The 24,827-nt window shown below is 42.0% G+C and overlaps 1 protein-coding gene across 1 annotated transcript in view; it reads right to left on the reverse strand.

Annotated features, from left to right (window-relative positions):
- Nucleotides 1-24,827, reverse strand: part of GRK4 (G protein-coupled receptor kinase 4) — a 76,901-nt gene that overhangs the window by 49,530 nt on the left and 2,544 nt on the right. Inside the window, exons 2-3 of the mRNA XM_026648075.2 lie at nt 5,676-5,768; nt 3,593-3,705 (exon numbers count right to left, since the gene is read on the reverse strand). Coding sequence (XP_026503860.1) covers nt 3,593-3,705; nt 5,676-5,768 — 206 coding nt within the window. The remainder of the gene's footprint in view (nt 1-3,592; nt 3,706-5,675; nt 5,769-24,827) is intronic.

Below are 24,827 nucleotides of genomic sequence, written 5' to 3' on the forward strand. Positions count from 1 at the left end.
GGGAAGGGAGTTCTGAAACTTTACTTTTGTTTTCCGTAGCAACTATACTGACAATGAAACCTCTCCGCGTTTTATCCATTGCTGCTGCCATTGCGGCCTTGAGGAGTTTCCCCTCCACACCTGTGGAATGCCTGAACCAGATAAGGAGAAGAAAGAAGAGGACTTGGGATGACATAGTCGGCGAGATTCTGCAAGTCAGTGATGCATCAGATCATGACCAGAGGGCCTGGAGGATAAATACTGCAGACTGTATGGAGGAGGAAAGAGTGGACAGGAGAAATCCCTAGGAGTACCAGCAGGAAAATGAGAGGGAGATGCACCAAGATATAATAGTCATGCATTCGAAGAAGTGGGCATTCACCCACGAAAGCTCATGCTCCTATACGTCTGTTAGTCTATAAGGTGCCACAGGACTCTTTGCTGCTTTTACAAGATATAATAGGCTTCTTTGGCTGAAAACACAGATGCTGCAGATTCTTGTGGATTTACAGATTCAACAATCATGGACTAGCTTTCCTTTGCAGTCGATGGAGAACTCCAGTATAGTACCTCACTAGACCCTGCCTCAACCTTCCATGTGGGATCAGGGGCTACATTCCTACCCCGCCACTACACTCAGGAGGACATTAAGGACAACCACAGCTTTACATATACTGACCTGTGAGAGCCACAGCTTATGTATGTGTAGCTAAAATGGATATGAATGGTCCTTCCCTTCTTTAACCTCAGTTCCATACATTTATTAAGGTTCTAAAGTATTTGCTTTTAACTTGCACAGAATTTTTTTTGAAGTGTTTACGTTACTCAATGAAACTCTATTGTTTGGGAAATAATTCATGTTTATTAGTTCCCAATATATGTTGCAGAATGCCTAGCAGTAGTGAACCCACTTACTTTCTTGCTACTGTACAATGTGACAACTCATAGGATCAGTGAAAAACCGTGTAATAATCATAAATGTACACCAAGCACCACAAAATTAATAGGCGCATTGTCAGTGTCATATTCTTAGATGTACTTCAAGCACCACACAATTCATAATGGGCCCCCGAACAGCAGGGCCATGTACAGCACAGTACACCACAACGCATTACTGTAGCTCGCTGTTAAAGTGTTCTTTCAAAGCCTCCCTGAGCCATATAGCTCTGTGTTGAGCTTGTCTAATAGCATTTGTGTGCCTATTCAAACTCAGCAGACAGCCATTCCACCTCAACCCCATGGCAACTTTTCCCCTTTTGCTTCACAGACATTATATAGGACACAACAGGCAGCTATAACCATTGGGATATTTTTCTCAATCCGAGCCAACCTTGTGAGTAAATAACACCAGCACCCCTTTAATCTACCAAAAGCATGTTTAACATTCTTCATCTGCTAAGCCAGCAGTTGAATATTTCCTTGGTGCTGTTGAGGTGCTGGTATACAGCTTCGTGAGCCAGAGGAATAAGGGGTAGGCTGGGTCCCCCAGGATCACGATTGGCATTTCAACATCGCCAATGGTAATCTATCGGTCGGCAAAGAAAGTCCACGCTTATAGCTTTCTGAACTGGCCTGTGTTCTTAAAGATACAAGCATCATGCACTTTGCTTGACCAGCCAACTTTGATGTTGATGAAGCATCCCTAGTGATCCGCCAGTGCTCGCATAACCATAGAAAAGTAGCCCTTTTGTTGATGTACGCTGTGGCAAGGTGATCTGGTGCCAAAACAGGAATATGCTTCAGGCAGTTTGGGAATCCCATTGCTGCAAATCCATCCACTACATCCCACACATTGCCAAGAATCACCATCCTACATAGCAGGAGATGATTAATGACCCTGCACACTTGCATCACAACGGTCCCCCACAGTGGATTTTCCAATTCCAAAATGACTTCCTACTGACCGGTAGCAACCTGGTATTGCAAGTTTCCACAGCGGAGAAGTAAACGGCAATAGCTCTGTCAGTGCAGCCCTCATTCTGGTGTTCCAGCTCTGGGGCAAACTCAGTATACAGATCCAGGACTGTGGGCTTGCGCATCCAAAAGTTCTGCAGCCACTGCTCATCATCCCAAACCTGCACTATGATGCAATCTCACCAGTCAGTACCCATTTCTCAGGCTTCATCATTTACAGCTGCTCTGTGAATGCCTCCAACAATCTTGAATTGATTCTTGCTATGTCCCACAGCAATCTGCCCTTCAGGAAATCATCATGTTCCCTCATCTCTTCTTGCAGCTCTGCAAATACCAGAGTATTGTGTGTCCTGTGTTTGGAATGCTCATGGCAATAGTTCAGAGCTCTGCAGGCTCCATGTTTCTATCAGCTATGGTGGAGAGTGACAAGTCCCACATGGGTTCGAGGGATTTTCAAAATAGGCATGAAAATTATAGGATAGAGATGACATTATGCGGTGGAGAAAGATGCATGATAGGAACTTGTCCCCACAGTTCCAGTCACCCCTGTGTGACTCATTTCTGCCCCACCATGCATTGCCAAAACATCCTGAAAGACATTGTGTTGGAGAACGGTGAGCTGAATACTGAGCTACCTAGCCATGGTGCATTGCACTGTGCATCAACACAATCATTCCTGGGGAGTACCTGCAGTACCAATGCAAGAAGCCAAGTACGCATGTGCACAAGCAATATACTAACTGTGGAAGCTTTATGTCAAGGTAACTTGGGTCAGCAAAAATTTGTAGTGTAGATGTACCCTTAGGCCAGTGGTTCTTAACCTTTACTGCAGCCTGCAGCCCTTTGGTTCTCAAAATATGTTCTCGCACCCCTTAAACCTAAAAAATATGTTATAGCACCCCTTAAACCTAGATATATTTTTGTTTGTATATTACAGTAATCGTTAAGAAATGTATAACGTTAATAAATACATAGGCTTGATTAAACAAAATAGTTGTACTTACGTGCCTGTGCTTAATTTGTGTTTTCGATGATTTACCGTCTAAAAAAAATCTGGCATGTCTCGCACCCCCAGAAAGGGCATCATGCACCCCAGGTTAAGAACCACTGCCTTAGGCTATGTCTACACATACAGCTGTACAATTGTAGTGCTACACTGTAGACACGACAGCAACCTCCCTCTCTTCCATCGACCTAGCACTGTCTATGCTGGGGATTAGGTCAGCAAAAATATGTCTCTCAGAGGTGTGGACTTTTCACACGCCTTAGAGAAGCATGTGTCAAGGTAAGTTTTCAGTGTAGACCAGCTCTTAGAGAGCACCTAACTAAACTGATATCAAGTGAGATACTGAAACCTAGATCTATACATAAACAGGAAGAGCATTTTCAGTGAACTAAGGTTTCCCCCAATGGAGCCCAAAATTATTGACCTCTAAGGCACACTACAAGACGTACAAATTTACTCCAGATTTTGTCAGAAGTTGTAGCCATTAAGGGCACTGAATTTCTTTTGCTGAGCTCTTTAGTTAACACTGAATCATTTTTGCTACATTTTAACAGTTGTGGTATTAGTATGCATTTGGAGCTAGAGAACGTGGCAGGCACATTTTATAAAACTTAAAAATAGGCTACTTGCGCCAGTTCCTAATTCCTCAGAAGAACAAGGCTGGGGCCCTTCTAGGCGGAGTCTACTGCTTACCACCGCATCCAGGAATTCAATGCATGTCTTCAAATCTGGCCTAGTGTCACAGAACTGTCTGAAGAGAAGTCTCCCTATTGGCTGCTTGTCACAGAGCTGGTTATAGTTTTTTTCTGGGTAAAAGAAGAGATTAAACAAATGACATCATTACAAGCCAGAGTGCTGTTCTTCACACCCCTTACCTATCCCAATTTGAGACTGCAACAGATAAAGCATCATTTAGAGCAGGGGTTCTCAAACTGGGGGTCGGGACCCCTTAGGGGTCAAGGAGGTTATTACCTGGGGGGTCATGAGGTGTCAGCCTCCACCCCAAACCCTGCTTTGCCTCCAGCATTTATAATGGTGTTAAATAAATATATAAAAAAGTGTTTTTAACTTATAAGGGGGTGGGGGGTAGCACTCAGAGCCTTGCTATGTAAAATGGGTCACCAGTACAAAAGTTTGAGAAACACCGATTCAGAGCATTTATATTGCAGATTCCCATTCAGATAGGACCACCAAGATTTCATGTAATCATTAACATGTCAAAAGGAGCAGGGCTAAACCAGCTGTAAAGGTTACAAAGGAAAGTGACAGAGACTTGCTTACCACCACTGCTGCCTCCAACATCCCACCATACACACACACACAAAATAGTGTAAAACTTTTATATTAAATTAGCTGCTAATTGCTAATAAATTAAGGAAAAACACTTGATAAGGTCCTGTATATTACATAGTGGAGTGCCAGCCCCAATGCAAACAAAAGCAAGCTGATTCTGTAGACCTTACTCACATGAAGAGTCTCATTACCATAAACAGGACTACTCATGTGATCAAGTACTGTGGGATCAGCTTCCCTATTTGAATTCCACTATAATCATTTGACCAAAATATCTGTGGTCCATATATTCAACATCAGATAGGGTTAGTAATACATCAATTATTTGTATTATTGTAGCAGCTAGAAACCCTAGCCATGGACCAGGGCCCCATTGTGCAAGGTGCTGTACAATCAGTGAACAGAAAGACTCTCTCTATCAAAACAGTCTTACACTCTAAGTAATGCTTGGAGGAAAGTGTAAAAATCCCCATAACGAACTATTATGCAATAACAAGTTAATCAGAAAGCTTCTTCCTAAACCAAGCAGTTGGCCAACATCCTGGAACAAATACGAAATCAACATCTCTACCCTTCCTTCAGACAGTATGCACGTTAATGATGCACATTAAGGAAAAGGGTGTGTTTTTTTAAATAGGTGTGTCCAAGGACAATTGGATCTTGAATTTGGGAGCCTGGGATGTTTTTCTGGTGAGCAAGGGAATAAAGGCCAAAGAGAGAAAAGGCGGGCAGGGAGGACGAGAGAGAGAGAGCGCAAAAGCGGAACAAGAGAAAAAAAAAATGTGGATTACGGTATTAAACAGTATAGTCAAATTTTGGGGGTGGGGAAATAAAGCTGTTAGTTCCTGTTTGTCTTACAGATGCCAAAGCTGATTAAGAAGTTTTATCTTGGCAGTTTTATTTGCAACATCTGTGTCCAAAGTAAGAATTAATGCACTTTCATGGTAGCTTGGTGCTTACGCAGAAGCTTTCTGGTTCAAAAGGTTTCCCACTGAAGGGGTTTACGTTTTGATTTCAGTTCTTCAGAGCTAATTTAAAGAGGCTTTAAAAACAAAGAAAAGGAATATCCAATTTGAGGCAATTATAGGTCATTGCTGCAGAAAGGCATGTTGTCACAGTCACAGCAGTATACCCAGATTTCCTTGAACAGGCCACTCTAACGTTGTTGCTAGTAACTCGTTAGCATCTGCAATTTTAACAGTCTGATGAGGATGCTTAGTTTTTGAGACCCAAACCAGAACATAATGATGTCTTTAAATCACAAGTTAATGAGATTTCAGGAGCAGTTTTCTTGGACACAATCAACAGTAGCTGTGATGATTGCTTTCCCCTCAGGAATTCTCAATTAAATTAAAATTAGAGGACTTGAGGTAGGATTACAAACTAGCAAACTATCTAGTCAGAAGCAAGAAGAAATACCTTCATTGGATAATGGCATACTCCCAAAAGAAATTAGACTTGTGTATTATACACACACACCTACCGATTGAACATCTAAGGTCGTCACAATAACTCAGAGGTGGTAACTTTAGCATCTCCTTCCATTTCTTACTGCGTCCATTCCGTTTGCCACACCCTCCTAAAAGGAAAACAAAGCCCTATGTAAACAAGAGTAGTCTACAAGTCAATCCAATGCTACAATATGCTCTCTCTCCTCTGCAGAGCATATATTGTAGCCTTGGGTCATTCTCATTTCTACAGAGAGGTGCCAGATATTTTGCAAGTGGACTGGACTATTTTTTCCTGCAAGCAAGGGAATCTAAACAAGCAAATGTGAGTCTCATAACAATTCCCTCGTTGTCTATAATATCTCTTGTGTATTCCAATTTTCTACCATGGGCAAAAATGTTTAGCATCCAGGCACTTTCCATGCAGATCATCCTCCTTCCGAACCCATAATTCAAATTAACTCTTAAAATTAGACATAGGACTGTGACCCATCCACAAGATCAGAAAAACTTCCATCTATCCAGATGTGCACATTTTATAAGAAAATTCACAGCTTTGGAGAATCTGAAAATATCTAGATATATCCAAGCAGGTTTAGGATAGGCCAGAAGTCTATAGTGAATTTCCTTCCTTTATTAGCATTACAATATCAATATCATATTAACAAGTGTGTTTCTATCATTAATCTTTACAGAAAATAAATACAATCCCACATGTATATTGTGACGCCATACAGAGTTCAATCAATATCTTGAAGGTTCATTTTCAAAGGGTTTTTAAATGCATCTGGTTCCCTTTACCTCTCAAATAGTTTTTCTTTTAAAAAGGAAGCAAAAAAGTGACAGAACAAGGAAACAATGCAAGACTGAAGTCAAGAAATCATGACCATTAAAGTTAAGGAATTAAGCACTTAAAACTCAGGTTTTACTGCAATGTTAAAAAAACAAATTGTACATAAATAGCCTTTTCTATTCTATTTTCCGTGTAAGAATAAGCATTAATACTACCACTATTATGACAGCACGTAGGGGCCCAAGTCATGGACCAGAACCTCGCTGGTCACTGTACAAATACATACTGTATGTTTTATGGTACAGACTATATAATATACAGGGTAATCAACATGACAGAATTAATCGCTGTAGAAACTGAACCTTTTGAAGGCTATCAACTTTGATGTTATATCAAGAGTAGTTTTTCACATTTCATAAATACAATCAGGATTTCTTTATTAATTATCTCATGAAGGTATATTTAATTCACTTATTGTAAGATGAAGATAACAATATAAGAGACTTTAACCTCTCTACACTTATCAGACCTTAAGATCACTATTTTCTTAACACAGTGAAGATGTGTATATGTATACATTTTGTGAAGAGGCTAAGTGATCAATAGATATGATCATTTTAAAAGAGATTGTTATGAAATGTATCAGTCTAAGCATATCAAAATATTTCACAGTTATATAAACTTCATGCTTCACAGAGGTTTTTAAAAGCATTTAATTTTACATACTGAACCAATACAAACGTGTATCCGCATGACAGAGCAGAAGCAGACAGTGAGACATTTTCGAAGCCCTACTCTTTAGCAATGAAAATATCACAAGATATTGTTAACCACACTTGGGAGGGGACAGGAAGGGTAGCTGTGCACAACACAGTTACAGGATGCATTAGATTTACCTCACTGTTCTGTTTTTCTCTAGCTCTACCCAGCCTCTAAATTCACTACAAAGGTGCAATATTACAATATCTTCACAACCAACCATCCCAGTTTAGGAGGATATCTTCAATGCTCCAGTAAAAAAAGTTTAACATGTCTGTCTGTGTAGTCTGATCTTTCAAAGAGACCCATCTCTGGTGGGAGAAGTGGGGGGCCTATGAATCCAGGAGAGGTCAACTTTGAAGAAAAAAAAATGCCAAGTCGGGCAAGACTATGTATGGTAACATGTCTAGGAACCCTAACAGGCATGCATGCACTAGGTTCCCAAATGCCCCATTGGTCTTGGGTCCTGCTGAACTAGTTCTCTGTTGGCATTCTATTGTTACTTTTCTAAAGTGGGGCTGACAAGACAAAGACACGGCAATTGCAGCTTTGAACAGGCAATGTTGTATAAGGTATCAAACAACCCAGTTAGTGTGTTTGATGACACACTATGCAGATGGGGAGGAGACATGCTTTGTGACTGCAACATTTTGTTGCAAAAAAACTTCTGATCTAGGACGTATGCTAAATAAACCCGCTTCTAAAGACACAGAAAAAGTAAGAAACACCAATAAGACCAGTGCACTGATCACCGTAGTTCAGGCCTCAATACTGGTAAATAATCAAGAATGCCTGCTGGTACTTTGCCCCAAATATTGTGAGAAATTTATAAGTCCTTTGTTCCTCGGTTTACAAAAAAGGAAATTTTTGAAGATCACAATCCAGTCACATTCATCCTCTTATATAAAATTGAACATCTTGTTCATGATATACTACAGTCAACAGCTTATTTGATTCACTGCAACCAGCCTGGTTCTTTCAATGTGCTCTAGTTCCTATTATAATTAGGAACATATCTACAATATGCATGCAAAGAACAAATCAGGCTATCCAATATTGAGAAGACTGAATGCATCATTAGAGGATCCAGCAAGGTTTTTTGGTTTTGTTTTTTTTAAAAACCAGACTCTTAAATACGCTGTTTCTGTTAAAAATTGTGCAGGAGGGCAATTTGCTTTTCAGCTAAAGACTCATCTTATTGTGCATCTTGTTACATTTCTGTAGAGATTCAAAACCTGCTATAACTGAGGCTGTAATGATTATGCTCTGTGGCAATATCTATTGATTCCAGAGCTCCTGCCCTGAAATCTCACTGCTTCAGATAAATTCTTATAGAAAGACCAGTGCTGTGCTTTGCCAAACAGAAATGAAGGAACCGACAGGTTCTGAACTCTCTGCTTTATGGCTGAGCAACAGGCTTCAAATGTAAGAGAGTCCTAGTTAAACATAACACATGAAGGCAAGCAACTGAATACTGACAAAATGTAGAAGTACTTATATACAAAGTCTAAATACTAAGATGGGCAAACTAGAATGCCTGGCATTAAATGAGAATATTGATATAATAGGCATTAAGGAAACTTGGTGGAATGAGGATAATTAATGGTGCATGGTAATACCAGGATACAAAATACACAGGAATGACAGAGTGGCACCATATGTGAAAGAAAGCAGAGTCAAATAAGTAAAACATCTTCAGTGAATCCAACAGTACCATAGAATTTCTATAGATAGAAATTCCATGCTTGAACAATAAGAGTATAGCAGTAGGAATATACTACTGAAGACCTGACCAGTATGGTGACAGAGACTGTGAAATGCTCAAGATTATTATTGAATTTTCTGCCTTTGTAGCCACTCTAATGGAGGATTTCAAAATAACCCCATATTGACTGAGTATGTGTCATCTAAGGATGGAATGCAGAAATAAAGTTTCTAGACACCATAAGTGACAGCTCCTTGGAGCAGCTTTGCCTGCAACCCACAAGGAGAGAGGCCATTCTTGATCTAGTCCTAAGTGTAGCACAGGATCTGGTACAAGAGGTGACTATGATCGCTACTACCGAGCAGTTCACCTGTAATGTAATTTAATTTAACATATTTGTAGGGGCAAAAAATGCCAAAGAAGCCCAGCACAGTAGCATTTAACTTCAAAAAGGGAAGCTACACAAATATGAGGAAGCTAGTTAAATGGAAATGAAAAGGAACAGTCACAAGGATGAAATGCCTGCAAACAGTATGGAGACGATTTAAAAATACTTTAGAGACTCAAATGAAATGAAACTGCATTGATCTTCATGAACGAGGATATGAGGGAGATTCCCAAACCTGACCCATTCTTTTTAGCTGACAAATCTGAGGAACTGTCCCAAATTGAAGTGTCATTAGAGGAGGTTTTGGAACAAATTGATAAACTAAACAGTAATAAGTCACCATGACCAGATGGTATTCACCCAAGAGTTCTGAAGGAACTCAAAAGTGAAGCTGAAGAACTACTAACTGTAGTCTGTAACCCATCATTTAAATCAGCTTCTGCACCAAAATGAGTGGAGGATAGCTAATGTGACGCCAATTTTTTAAAAGGGCTCCAGAGGTGATCCCGGCAATTGCAGGCCGGTAAGCCTGACTTCGGGATTGGGCAAACTGGTTGAAACTATAGTAAAGAACAAAATTGGCAGACACATAGATGAAAATAATTTGTTGGGGAAGAGTCAACATGGTTTTTGTAAAGGGAAATCATGCCTCACCAATCTACTACAGTTCTTTGAGGAGGTCGGTCAACAAGCATGTGGACAAGGGTCATCCAGTGGCTACAGTGTACTTAGATTTTCAGAAAGCCTTTGACAAGGTCCCTCACCAAAGGCTCTTAAGCAAAGTAAGCTGTCATGGGTTAAGAGGGAAGGTCCTCACATGGATTGGTAACTGGTTAAAAGATAGGAAACAAAGGGTAGGAATAAATGGTCAGTTTTCAGAATGGAGAGAGGTAAATAGTGGTGTCCCCTTGGGCTCTGTACTGGGACCAGTCTTATTTAACATATTCATAAATGATCTGGAAAAAGGGGTAAACAGTGAGGTGGCAAAATTTGCAGATGATACAAAACTACTTAAGATAGTTAAGTCCCAGGCAGACTGCTTAGAGCTACAAAAGGATCTCTCAAAGCTAAGTGACTGGGCAACAAAATGGCAGATGAAATTAAATGTTGATAAATGCAAAGTAATGCACATTGGAAAACAAAATCCAAACTATACATATGAAATGGGGTCTAAATTAGCTGTTACCACTCAAGAAAGAGATCTTGGAGTCACTGTGGATAGTTCTCTGAAAACATCCACTCAATGTGCAGTGGCAATCAAAAAAGCAAACAGAATGTTGGGAATCATTAGGAAAGGGATAGATAAGACAGAAAATATCATGTTGCCTCTATATAAATCCATGGTATGCCAATAACTTGAATACTGCGTGCAGATATGGTTGCCTCATCTCAAAAATATATATATTGGAATTGGAAAAGGTTCAGAAAAGGGCAACAAAAATGATTGGGGTATGGAACGGCTGCCGTATGAGGAGAGATTAATAAGACTGGAACTTTTCAGCTTGGAAAAGAGACAACTAAGGGGGGATATGATTGAGGTCTATAAAATCATGACTGGTGTGGAGAAAGTAAATAAGGAAGTGGTATTTACTCCTTCTCATAACATAAGAACTAGGAGTCACCAAATGAAATTAATTGGCAGCAGGTTTAAAACAAACAAAAGGAAGTATTTTTTCACACAACGCACAGTCAACCTGTGGAACTTTTTGCCAGAGGATGTTGCGAAGGCCAAGACTATAACAGGGTTCAAAAAAGAACTAGATAAATTCCTGGAGGATAGGTCCATCAATGGCTATTAGCCAGGATGGACAGGGATGTTATCCCTAGCCTCTGTTTGCCAGAAGCTGGGAATGAGCAACAGGGAATGGATCACTTGACGATTACCTGTTCTGTTCATTCCGTCTGGAGCACCTGGCATTGGCCAGTGTCAAAAGACAGGATACCAGACTAGATGGACCTTTTGGTCTGACCCAGTATGGCCGTTCTTATGTATGCCCTAATGAAACAAAAACCACACCCAAAAAAAAAAAAAAAACCCCAACCATAATGGCAAAACAGAGTAAAGAGATGGTTAGAGGCAAAAAGGCATCCTTTAAAAATTGGAAGTCAAATCCTAGTGAGGAAAATAGAGAAGAACAAACTCTAGCAAGTCAAGTGTAAAAAGTATAAAAAGGCAGGCCAAGAAAGAATATGAAGACCAATTAACTAAGGACATAAAAGCTAACAGCAAAACTTTTTAAGTACATCAGAAATAGGAAGTGGAGAAAATGAATAAGAAAGTGTTATTCACCACTTCACACAACACACAAACCAGGGTCACCAAAGGAAATTAATAGGCAGCAGATTTAAAACAAACATGTGTAAGTATTCTAAACATCACACCATCAACCCCTGGAATGCATTTGCCAGGGATGTTGTAAAGGCCAAGAGTATAACTGAGTTCAAAAAAGAATGAGAAATTCATGGAGGATAGGTCCATCAATGGCTATTAACTAAGATGGTCAAGATGTGTGTCCCTAAACCTCCAACTGCTACAAGCTGAGACTGGATGAAAGGAATTTTTTACTCAATAGTTGCCCTGTTCTTTTCATTGCCTCAGAAGCATCTGGACCATTGGTTTGACCCAGTATGTCCGTTCTTATGTTCTGATGAGCCACTAGTTTAGCCTCCTTCAGATGTATTTATGGGCTAGATAGGTCTCCAACAGCAAGTGATACATCTTCATATGAAGGCGGAGGGGGGGGTAAGGAGGGGAAACTGTTGTGAGAATGACACTATGGTTATGACTGAAGAGGCACTTTAACAACACATTTTCAAGCACTTACGAAGAATTTCCCAAAAAACATTACCCCATGGGATGAAATTTCTCATGTTTACTTTCAGTGTAAAGAGGCAGAGTTTTTTTTCTAGGAAAGTTCAGTGAGATTCCATTAGATCAGGAATGGGCCAACTTTTTGGCCCGAGGGCCACATCTGGGTATGGAAATTGTATGGCAGGCCATGAAAGCTCACAAAATTGGGGGTTGGGGTGCAGGAGGGGGTGAGGGCTCCATCTGGGGGTGCAGGCTCTGGGGTGGGGCCAGAAATGAGGAGTTCAGGGTGCGGGAGGGGGTTCCGGGCTGGGGTGCGGAGCGGGTGGGGGTGAGGGCTCTGGCTAGGGGTGCGGGCTCTGGGGTGGGGCTGGGGATGAGGGGTTGTGGGTGCAGGAGGGTGCTTCGGGCAGGGACCAAGGGCATTTGGGGGGGATCAGGGCTGGGACAGGGGGTTAGGGTGCAGGAGGGGGTCGGGGTGCAGGCTCCGGGCAGCTCTTAACTCAAGCAGCTCCCAGAAGCAGTGGCATGTCCCCCCCTCTGGCTCCTACACAGAGGCGTGGCCAGGCAGCTCTGCACGCTGCCCTGTCCACAGGCGCCACCCCTGCAGCTCCCATTGGCCGCGGTTCCCGGCCAATGGGAACTGCGTGGGTGGCGCTTGGGGTGGGGGCAGCATGCGGATCCCCTTGAGCCAGAGGGGGGACATGCCACTGCTTCCGGGAGCTGCGTGGAACAGGGCAAGCCCCCGACTCCGCTTCCCGGCTGGAGCTCGAGGGCCTGATTAAAACATCTGGAGGGCTGGATGCAGCTCCCGGGCCGTAGTTTGCCCACCCTTGCATTAGATCATTTTTGAGTTATCAGGGCAGGATACATTAAATGTTTCCAGCTGTTTTTTTAAACATTCACCTAATAATTTTTTGACGAAAAGATGGTTGGTTTTTTTGCTTACCTTATATGAGTCCTCAGTGAAAACAAAGATGTTTGTTGCAAAGAAGTCTTACATATGGCAATGAAGAAATCTTGTTTGGAAATAAATTTTAGGAAGCTGAGCATATTTTTCAAAGCAGCAGATGATTTTCCTCTACATAGTCAGCCAGAATGTGGTCACATTACTATCCACATTAACGTGCATTTCTTTCAGTGATTACACTACTCCTGGTCTTTCTGGTGATAGGCAGAAGTGGAGAAATTGGACTCTGTACTATATGATCGAAGTCTTTATTAGCAAAGTAATGGTAAGATGCTCCTAAGTAAATCCATAAGATCTATGCAATAAGATCCAGTGGCTAGAGCAGTAGAAAATTGGGCAAGTCATGACATCTTTTTGTGCCTTAGTTTAGCCACCTCTATACTGCAGATAAAGTTCCTATCCACCTTTGCAAAATACTTTGAACTCTATGGTTGAAGAGCACTCAGGAAGTGCAATACTATAGGTTCATGTTTGCTTCCACACAAATACTTGCACAACTAACTCCAAAAGCCAAACAATCAGATAACATTAGATGAGAAAGCCAAGTCAGCCCCACCCAGCAGAACTCTGAAAGCACACAACTGTATCAGAAACACACTACATGCCTTTATCGGAATATGTGATCAAAGGGTTGGTCTTCATCATTTTGTTTTTTATTTTGGGGGGGAAAAAATAGGTTCAATGACAGGAGATAAGGAGAACATAGACACAGAGTTGCAATTCCCCTCCATCAGCCATAAACTTGCATAGTACATGATGTACAGGCACAAACCCAATGGTATATAGTAATATACAGTACCATTTATGCAAAGCGGGTCTAAATAAAGCTGAGGGAATCACAATTTTTAATTTTCTGATAATTCTGTGTTTATATTTTTAACCATAACATATCAATATAAGGGGACTTCTTCCTTTATTCTTTCTATTATTTAACTGAGTTGGTGCAAAGAATCAGATTATGTTACATGGGAGCATGTACAGTAACTCAATAGTCTTTAAATTGTTAGACAGTTTATGCAGAAGCAGAATACACTGTACAGGGCTTAGAGAAAAAAAAAGTCAAATATTTAAACCATCTAGGACTCAAAGAGAAGCTATTTCTTACCCTGACCCCCACAACTCTTTGCGGCCCAGCTTTCCTCAATTATATCATGCTGCTTGGAAGTAAAAGCAACTGAGATTTTTAACAGGATCCTGTTGCTGCACCCTTCTTGGAGGCTTTTATATTAGCCTTTGGTTTGTAGCCATGCTCCAGGCCAGCTCCAGGGTTTTTGCCGCCCCAAGCAGCAAAAAAAAAAAAAAGCCGTGGTCGCGATCAGCTATACCGCCACCGCTTCAGTCTTCTGCAGCAATTTGGCGCCTGGTCCTTCGCTCCGAGAGGGAATGAGGGACCCACCGCCGAATTGCCGCCGAAGACCCGGATGTGCCACCCCTCTCTGTTGGCCGCCCCAAGCACCTGCTTGCTGGGCTGGTGCCTGGAGCCGGCCCTGTAGCCATCTGATAAACTGGAAGCTCCATACTCCTTCTAGTTGCTGGCAGGTCAAAGGAACTTTCCTTCTTCGTTATTCTACCCCATCACACAAGCCTCCTCTTAGCAGGCTGTGTGGAATGGTTGAGTAGGGACATCCCCTTAGAAGCTGCTTGGAGGCTTTAAGTAAGAGGGAAGGGGAAGGAGCAAGAAAGACATAACATTCTTTCTCCCTTCCAATAGTTTCACATTTATCAGACCTCCACAAACCAGAAGCTGATAGGAAAGGATCTCCCAAAAGAGTCTGGGGTTGTATCCTGGCAGAAATCACAGCAACCCCCCTTATATTTCATGTCTACATCTGCCTGGTAAGATTGGTCTTCTGACCAAGTGGAATCTGGTAAATTTTTCCATTCATGTATATTTATTTTTTCAAGCACTTTGTGTCATTCTGAATGAGGTGACCCATACACATATACAAAATAGAAGATCCACGGGACCTGTTTTAGGGGTTATGCTGACCAACAAACATCTACCACTTCCAACTTACTATCAAACATTGTGCTCCATCCAGCATTGTACTTCCCTAGACAATCATCAGCCCTGCCTATGTGATACAACTGCTCCTCTAGATCAGTGGTTTTCAAACTGCAGGTCATGATGTAGTACTGGGTTGCGGAATGTAAGGCACTGGGTCATGGCGGCTCTGCTAAGCACTGCTGACCAGGCCAACGGAAGCTGGGGTGTGCCTGCGGGCAAGAGCCGCACAGAGCCGCTTGCGCGCCTCCGCCTAGGAGCCGGACCTCCTACTGGCCACTTCCGAGGTGCAGCATGGTCCACGGTGCCAGGACAGGCAGGAAGCCTGCCTTAGCACCCGTGCTGCGCCACTGACCAGGAGCCACCCAAGGTAAGCCTGTGCACCAACCCTGCACCCCAATCCCCTGCCCCAGCCCTGAGCCCCTTCCTGCACCCCAAACCCCTCATCCCCATCCCCACCCCAGAGCATGCACCCCCAGCCCAGAGCCCTGACCCCCTCGGACACCCCAATCCCCCGCCCCAGCCCTGAGCCCCCCCAAACCCAGAGCCCCTTCCTGCACTCCAAACCCCTCATCCCCAGCCCAGAGCCTGCACCCCCAGCCCAGAGCCCTGACCCTCTCCCACACCCCAATCCCCTTCGCCAGCCCTGAGCCCTCCCAAACCCAGAGCCCCCTCCTGCACCCCAAGCCCCTCATCCCCGGCCCCAGCCCACAGCCCTCACCTCTGCACCCCAACCCCTGAGCCCCTCCCACACCTCAAACCCCTCATCCCTAGCTCTGTTGGATCATGGGCATCAACAATCTGGGTCGCCAGACAAAAAAGTTTGAAAACCACTGCTCTAGATTAACATTAGTTTACTCATCTCACACATCACTTCCTTATTATCTCCTCAGAACGGAGAAAAAGCTACTTCTCCCAACAATCCCTTACAAGGACAGAAAGAAGAGAGTGAAATTGCTTTTTCAAACTGAGCAAACTTTCTAACATCTTTTATCTCAGAATATTCAACAGGTATTCATCTGCCTTGACCAGAACATTTCTGTAGGCTGTGAAGCTATAGAGATAATCCACAGTATGACCAAGACCACAATTTAAGACAGACATACACTGCAGAATTATTCTGTTGGTAGATGTCCAGTATGAGACTATTTGAATGTTAAGAACAGCAAGAAACTGGCAGATGTACCAGTCCCACCTGTATAAGCGAAATGTGTGCTAGATGCAGAATATGTTAAAAGCAATAATGAAACGAACACCAAAGAAACAGATGCAGGGAAGCCAAGTTAATTTCTCTCTTCCTATTTCACATTACTCAGTATGGTCTTTGATGAACTGACAGGATGGAATAGTTGTGTGAATCGGATACGTCCTTACAAAAGCCAGAAGGAAAAAAAATCAGGAAGTGACCCTTTTAGGCTCAAACTTTTTGGGACAGCCTGTAGAAAAACTGCTGTATTTGATCTTCTTTGTTTAAAAAAATAAAAAGATCTAGAAAGAATTTCAGATCTGGACTTTAGCGACTTAGTGCATTAGATTTTCAAAACATTTCATACAACATTATGTGCACATCTGTGCGGCTAGTTTACGTGCACAATAACTCACAATAACTCACAGAACCCACAGCTGAAGCCACTAGAACAAGTAGTCCTTTACATATACGGCATGTCCAATCTCAGTGAACAGTTAGAAATGCTAATGCATAAACATTTTAGTTTGTGCAACCAGTATCCATAACCCACAAGTCTCCCATATTCCCTCGAACCTGCTCATCCAGTAAATTTACCTCAGTTGAAACTAGGGTTAGCTAATCTGACCTAGAATTTAGTATTGTTATTTTTCAATAGGATATAAAACTAATGTAAATGTAGACCACATTCTATTGTAATGCATCCAGTAGAGATATTTAATTAACAGGATGAAGTGGAACAAAATAGACACAACTTCAACTTTACATAGATAATCTCTCACCCTCCCAATTATTTTTAAAAAGTATTTTAACATCCCAAATCTGATTCTGTACCTATGTTCTCAAGCATTTATAATTATTTATATTATGCTACCATTGCAGGCCCCAAGCAGGCTTAGAGCAGTAATGTAGAGCAGTGGCTCTCAACCTTTCCAGACTACTGTACCCCTTTCAGGAGTCTGATGTGTCTTGTGTACCCCAAGTTTCACCTCACTTAAAAACTACTTGCTTACAAAATCAGACATAAAAATACAAAAGTGTCACAGCACACTATTACTGAAAAATTGCTTATTTCCTCATTTTTACCATATAATTATAAAATAAATCAATTGGAATATAAATATTGTACTTACATTTCAGTGTATAGTATATAGAGCAGTATAAACAAGTATGAAATTTTAGTTTATAGTGACTTCACTAGTGCTTTTTATGCAGCCTGTTGTATAACTAGGCAAATATCTAGATGAATTATTGTACCCCCTGGAAGGCCTCTGCATACCCCCAGGGGTACACAAACCCCTGGTTGAGAACCACTGATTTAGAGAATAAGGTAGTATCTCTTTAAATAGATTGGGAGACCTCTAGTGTGCTCACTGCGCTATATGTTTCAGAGAACGCCCAGAGCAGCAATGTGCATAGATAACTAGGCCTTGTATATTGTGTATATTTAGTAACATATTTATTTGGACCCCAACATGCCCACATCATTTCTTCTTACTCTTTTTGTCATAAAAAAGGGCAAAAGTCAAGACAGCCCCATTGTGCATAGTGATGTACAAACACAGGAAGATAGATTCTCTGCCGCAAAGAGCTTACAGTCTATTTTAAAACAAGATGCAAATAAGTGAGTATAACAAGCTATTATTAGATGCTCTTATGCCTTGTGACACAAGGCAACCCAGTCTTTGCACCTCCTTCTGTCTAATGCCAAGTTTCTTACTCAGTTATAGACAGCTCCATCTTATTCAATGGTTTTCTTATACATCATCTGTTGTCCTTTCCCTGCCTCCCCCATCTTCCACCAGGTGATGTACAAATGTCAGAAAACTGTCTTCCTTGATTGGCTATGTCCAAACCACTTCAGCTTCTTTCTTGAATCATTGTCTCTACAGTCTACTGGCCAGTCCTTTATAACACATCAGCATTGGTTACTTTATCCCACCAGCTGACGCCAAGTTTTCTTCACAAGCATCTCAGATAGAATACATTAAGTTTTCTGTTGTGGGTTTCCTAGCATTTGCCAAGTTTCAGAAACATAACAATATGGGTATCACAATACCTTGCTCTTATAATTTGTGAGTCAACTTCTTCCCATTCTTGTAGAGCTTATGTTGCCTTTTTGTTGAGGAGTACTCTAACCTCCTCTATGAGAGTATAATCTTCCTGAATAGAGTACTGAGATACCATCTGAAAGGAGTCTTCCACACCCAGCCCATCTCACAATTATTTCTATAACTGACACATATATACATTTTAAAATACGTGTGTATGTGTCGGTTATAGAAATAACCCTGAGATGAGCTGGCTGTGGAAGACTCCTTTCAGATGGTATCTCAGTACTCTATTCAGGAAGATTATACTCTCATAGAGGAAGTTTATATACACACATAGATAGCTGGATAGATAGCTGGATAGATAGAAAGTTTGCCTGACTCACAGCCATGGGACCACAGGTCCTTATTCAATATATTCAGAAAAAAGAACAGGAGTACTTGTGGCACCTTAGAGACTAACAGATTTAGCATGCTCTAATAAATCTGTTAGTCTCTAAGGTGCCACAAGTACTCCTGTTCTTTTTGCGGATACAGACTAACACGGCTGCTACTCTGAAACCTGTCAATATATTCAGAGCAGCCCATGTTATGTATGGGGTATCCTCATCCATCACCTGAGGGATGCACTTGGTAGCTTAGGATGCCCCAAACTATAGAAGGAAAGGGAAAAGATAGCAGTATTTACAAGAGCTAAAAATGTCTTTTTAAAATGAAAGCTTAGATTCTGCAGAAACTGATGACATTCACCACTGAGGAGTGGATTTTCAAGACCTGTATGTTTTTATAATACAGATGATCAGAGAGTATGGATCTTTATTTACAGTCCCTGAAAGCACAAGTCTGTGTATACCCCAGTATCACTTGCCCACATGTTCTCAAGAAATAATATGAAAGGTTTTGTTCATTTTTCTGTCAGTTATAGAGGCTTAGAAGAAAACATCCCCATTGGAATTTGTTTCCTACTTGCAAGGTCTAGTAGTGTGTACATGTCAGAAGATGTCTGCCCAGGTATCACTGTGACGGTGCCCCCCATAAGGCTTTATGGAAATATGCTTATGAAGGTATATATGACATAACTGGAATATGTTTTATGCTACATATGGCATGTAACATATCTCTGTAAAGGTTATGATCTACTGAATCTATTAATCCTATTTGTATGCATGTATAATTTTTGTTTTCAAAGTTATGAATATTGGCTGTGTACTTGCTTGATTTTTAAGTAGCCTTTGTAAAGTATTTGGTCAGCTTCTTGAGAAAGGAATGTGCAAATTAAGTGCCCAATCAAGAAGCACCTAAGGGACAATGGAACTTGGAAGGCTCCAATCCACATAAGAAGTCTACATGAGGATGTTCAAGGTAGCATGTGAGCAATGGCTGCTGCCTGCAAAAACTGAGTTATGCATGGACATGTGACTTGCCCAGGTGACTCCAAAACTCCATCTTGGAGCTGGACTTTGCATAGGAGAGAGGAGGGGGTCCCCACCCACAAGAGAAAGTCTATTTAAGCCCGTGACAGACTCCTCCATTTTGTCTTCAGCTGGCTAGAGAGATAGCCTCTCCACCCCCAAGGATACCTGAAAGAAACTGGAACAAAGGACAGTAACTACAGGGGGTGTGAGTGATTGCTGGATCCAGACTAGAAGGAGACTAGTCTGTAAAAGGAAGCTTACTGGAATTCCTTTGAGGGTGAGGTTTTATCTGTATTCAGTTTTCTTAGACATAGACTTGCGTGTTCTATTTTATTTTGCTTGGTAATTCACTTTGTTCTGTCTGTTACTACTTGGAACCACTTAAATCCTACTTTCTGTATTTAATAAAATCACTTTGTACTTATTAATTAACCCAAAGTATGTATGAATACCGGGAGTGGGGAGGGGGGAAACAGCTGTGCATCTCTCTCTATCAGTGTTATAGAGGGCGAACGATTTATGAGTTTACCCTGTATAAGCTTTATACAGGGTAAAACGGATTTATTTGGGGTTTGGACCCCATTGGGAGTTGGGCATCTGAGTGTTAAAGACAGGAATACTTCTTAAGTTGCTTTCAGCTAAATCTGCAGCTTTGGGGCACGTGGTTCAGACCCTGGGTCTGTGTTGGAGCAGACTGGCGTGTCTGGCTCAACAAGACAGGGTGCTGGAGTCTCAAGCTGGCAGGGAAAGCAGGGACAGAAGTAGTCTTGGCACATCAGTTGGCAGTTCCCAAGGGGGTTTCTGTGATCCAACCCGTCACAATCACCATCTATAGTATTTCAAGATAATAAGAAATACCTGCTTACCTGAGGCAAAATCCTGTTTGCCTTAAATACAGGAGTAGTCCAATTGACTTCAAAGACACTCTTTGCATAGGAAATCAAATGTGTACTCTGGGGCAGGGGAGGGAGGAAGGTAATGTTATTTAGTCTTCAGAAATAGAGCACTTAAACTGGTAGAATTCCAACATCAAAACAAGAAAATGCAGCCTTTAACCTCTTCCTACACTAATACTTTCCTAACAATTGGCCTGATGTTCAGTCAGACTTAGAGCTGGTCAATACTTAGATTGACCAGCTATGTTGCTCAAGACGGGTGTGAAAAATTCACATTTCTGAATGACATAGTTAAGCCAACCTAAGTCCCTGCAGAAACAATGCTACGTCGACGGAAGAATTTTTCCATCAACCTAGCTACTGCCTCTTGGGGAGGCAAATAACCTCCCATCGGCATAGGTAATGTCTACACCGAAGCGCTACAGCACTGCAGCTGCAACACTGCTGCCGGGCCGGCGAGTTATATGGGCCCGTGGTGCCTGTACTCCAGGAATATTCAGGGCCCAGGGGCACGACTCCACTAATGTTCAGGGCTAGGTCTCCTCCCCAGCCCTGCCTGCCGTCCCCACGAGCCTCCCCTGGAGTGTCTCCTGGTCCTGCCTGCTGCCCCCCGGAAATTTAAAAGGGCCAAGGGGCTCCCAGCCACTGCCGCCACCACTAGCAGCACAGTAGGGCTAAGGCGGCTTCCTGCCCACCTCGCTCCACGCCACTCCCGGAAGCGGCCAGCACATCCCTGCGGCCCCAGGAGGTGTGTGTGTCTCCACGTGCTGCCCCTGCCCCAAGTGCCGACTGCACAGCTCCCATTGGCAGGGAACTGCTGCCAATGGGAGCTGCGGCGGCAGTGCCTGTGGGCAGTGGCATGCAGAGATCCCCTGCCCCCCTCTCCTAGGAGCTGCTGCCAGAGGGGTGTGCAGATCCCTTTTGGGAGCTGCCCGAGCTAAACGCTGCCCCCCTCACCCTCTCCCACAGCCCAACCCCCTGCCCCAGCCCAGAGCCCTTACCCAAACGCCCTCCCAGAGCTGTACCTCACCCCCTCTTGCACCCCAAACCCCTGCCCCAGCCCAGAGCCTGCACCCCTCCTGCTCCCAAACTCCCTCCCAGAGCCTTAGGCAGGTGGGGGGGCGGGGCGGGACTTGGACCTGTTCTGGGCACCCCCAAAAATTATACAAACCTGCTGCCCCTGGCTGCTGCTGTGCCACTGTAGTGTTTCAAGTGTAGACAACACCTTAGACATCTAAGTTTTCTTTATACTGCTTCGGCTGTATAAAGTGAGTGTAAATGGGCCCAATGCGTTTAAGAGGCACTCTGGGGGCCAGAGCCTCAAGTGGTGTAAATGAATATTGATTTCAATGGAGGTATGACCATTTACACCAGCTGAGGATCTGCTCCTCTGGAGTATTTATACACCAGATTACTTTAAGCAATGAAAAAAGGAGCAAGATAAAGCAAGATAAAGATATACATTAGTGTTATGAAGGAAAGCAATTTATCACAAGCTACACTACATTTCTTTTTATTTGCCTTATAGAAAACTGAAATGAATATGAGGCCTACATATTTATATTCAAAAATGTAGCAAGCTAGTGAATGATGCATAAAACAAATTATTGATACAAAAGCAGTAACAGAACAAGAACTGAATGGCTTTTCTGAACTTTTACAAAATTATTTCAGAATAATCCGTTTATATTTGATAAATTATTTTTCCCCCCTATGGATTCCCTCTTCATGTCTTCCAGGAAACCTAATATTACATGAAACATTTTTGCTAGAAAAAGCAAGTGTAAGTATTCATTTCCCCACTTTATTGTAAAGGTAGAAGTAATCCAACTATTTTTTCTTTTAAATATAAAAATCCCTGCACAGGAAAGTTATGTATAAAAATGTACAATTTTTTCACGAAATTACAAGCATTCTGGCTTTGCTCTCATAACTCCCATAATTGCTTTTACCCTTGTACAGCCTTTTACCTCAGTTGCTTATATAGTACATAATGTAGTGCCCACTACATTCAAAGCAGCTTTCCAGCTTTCTTTATAATTTCTCTTTGCAATAGCTCATCACTTCCAGCAAACAAGGGTTTTTTTCAGATGAAACTTTCCATACTTGGGCTATCTTGAATTCCTCTCCCCTTTCTTCCCCCCTCCCCCACACCTATCTTAATAATAAAAATAATAATAATAATAATAAAACCCTAAATATCTGAAGTGTTATTTCTATTTCTTCTGATAATCATTTAAGTATTCTTAATGTAGTTTGGGGAGGGGGGGAAGTCTCCTTACCCTCCCACATATGTATAAAGCCATGCCATCCCAGTTTGATTTTTTAAATAAATAAATAAAAGCATCACTGACCTAGATATAAGCCAGGCAGATTTCTACAAAAATGTGAGGTAGGACCAAGGAGTAATAGGAAGTCCTGTCTTTGGACATAATGGCCAGACATACACAATGAGCTATTGCCTAGCTGCTAAGTTATGTAAAAAGATGTTAAAAACTACAGTGAATATTTCCCAATACAAGGAATTGCTGTAGTTGCTACAGGGATGTTATGTGATCCATGTTGTTCCAAGGTATTAGTCCTCAATGACAAATATATAGGACAAATTTAGAGTTCTAGACTCAGCTGTTTTTGGATATAATGTGAAAACATGAAGGTGCTAGAGGGAAAATTGGACTAATGGATTAATAAAGACTGGCATCGTCAAGCAGATTGAAATATAAATTTAGCGACACAAGTAAAGGCATATTATGCAAAGATCTCAGGAGACAATCAAAGTCTTTGGATATTCAGTGACTGGGATAATTGAGAGTTTAACTAAAATTCAGTTAATTTGATTTTATATTTTAGATTATTCCTTCTGATTCATTAAAGCAAACCATACTTTAAGCAGCAAGTGTTTCCATACCCACACATCTCTTCTAGATTGTCAACATAGCAGCAGAAACACTTTACACTTATTTGGCAAACAATTGGCAGTACTTTTGTACTATCAACTCCCAACATCATTAGGGCCAGCCAAACAAAAAAGAGGCAAGAATTCAGAAGTTATTTTGTTTGAAGTCATTCTTAGAAGTCACAAGATCTGATAGTTTCAAGCCAGCATGAAGCATGGTCTAGTGATCTGATTTAGCATCTAAGGCTAAGTCTATGCTACGGACCCTACAGGGTCTCCTGTGCAGCCACTCTATGCCGGCGGGAGAGCTCGTTCCCACCAGCATTACTGAACCATCCCCAGCAAGCAGCAGTAGCTATGTCAGCAGGAGATGCTCTCCCACCAATATAAGGATGTCCACACCAGCGCTTTTGCAGATGAAACTTGTATCAGTCAGGGGTGTGTTTTTATCACACCCTTGACTAACAAAAGTGTTAGTGTAGACAAAGCCTGAGAGTCAGGAACTCCTGAATTTTAACGAATGCTTTGAAGTAGACCTTTTCTATGGATTTGAGCAAGGCACGCAACACCTCTGTTTCAATTTCCTTATCTGTGAAATGCAGATAATAGCCATCTACCTCACAAGGATGTGAAGGATTAGTGTCTGTAAAGTGCTTTTAAGATTAATATTTTGCCTACCCCCATCTGTGTCATGAGAAAGTCTAAAGTTAGAAGAGCTGTGCAGTCCATAATTGAGAACATAGTCCTTTTTCCTCTATCATGGCTTTGGGAAGTGGAAATGGGTTTAACTTTTCACAAGAGCACAGCAGAGTAGGAAAAATAATTAGCAAATTCAAGTGAAATATTTATGCTCTAATAAAAGTAATGTAACCTGCTCCTATCCAACCTCATGCAATTTCCCCATTTCATAGGATGAATTATTGATGTACTCCAACATTATCTGCAAGATCCTTGGAGCTGTGCTGCTTTAGACCAACTGAGGATTTGACCCTTTATGTAAGAAGCAGCAACTATGCACTTCCCTAGTCTCTCCTGCCCCTTCACACTATGCAATGAGAGATGAGAAAAACGGCAGCGGGGAAGGAGAGGATGTCTCAGAGATCTGGATGGTTTTTGCCTCACCTGTCCAGCTCTCTCCAAGTGAACAGTTACTCTATTTCTTATGCATCCATCATCACAGTATCTGAGTCAGTTTCATGCACTCACAGCCCTCACACTAACTCAGGATAAAGGGGACAGCAACTAAGCTGATGTGGGGTGTTCCTGATCAGGGCCGGCTCTAGCATTTTTGCCGCCCCAAGCAAAAAAAAAAAA

This window comes from Terrapene carolina, unplaced genomic scaffold (genome assembly GCF_002925995.2).
Source record: "Terrapene carolina triunguis isolate 2854851 unplaced genomic scaffold, T_m_triunguis-2.0 Scaffold66, whole genome shotgun sequence".
In the NCBI taxonomy this organism is placed as follows: Eukaryota; Metazoa; Chordata; order Testudines; family Emydidae; genus Terrapene; species Terrapene triunguis.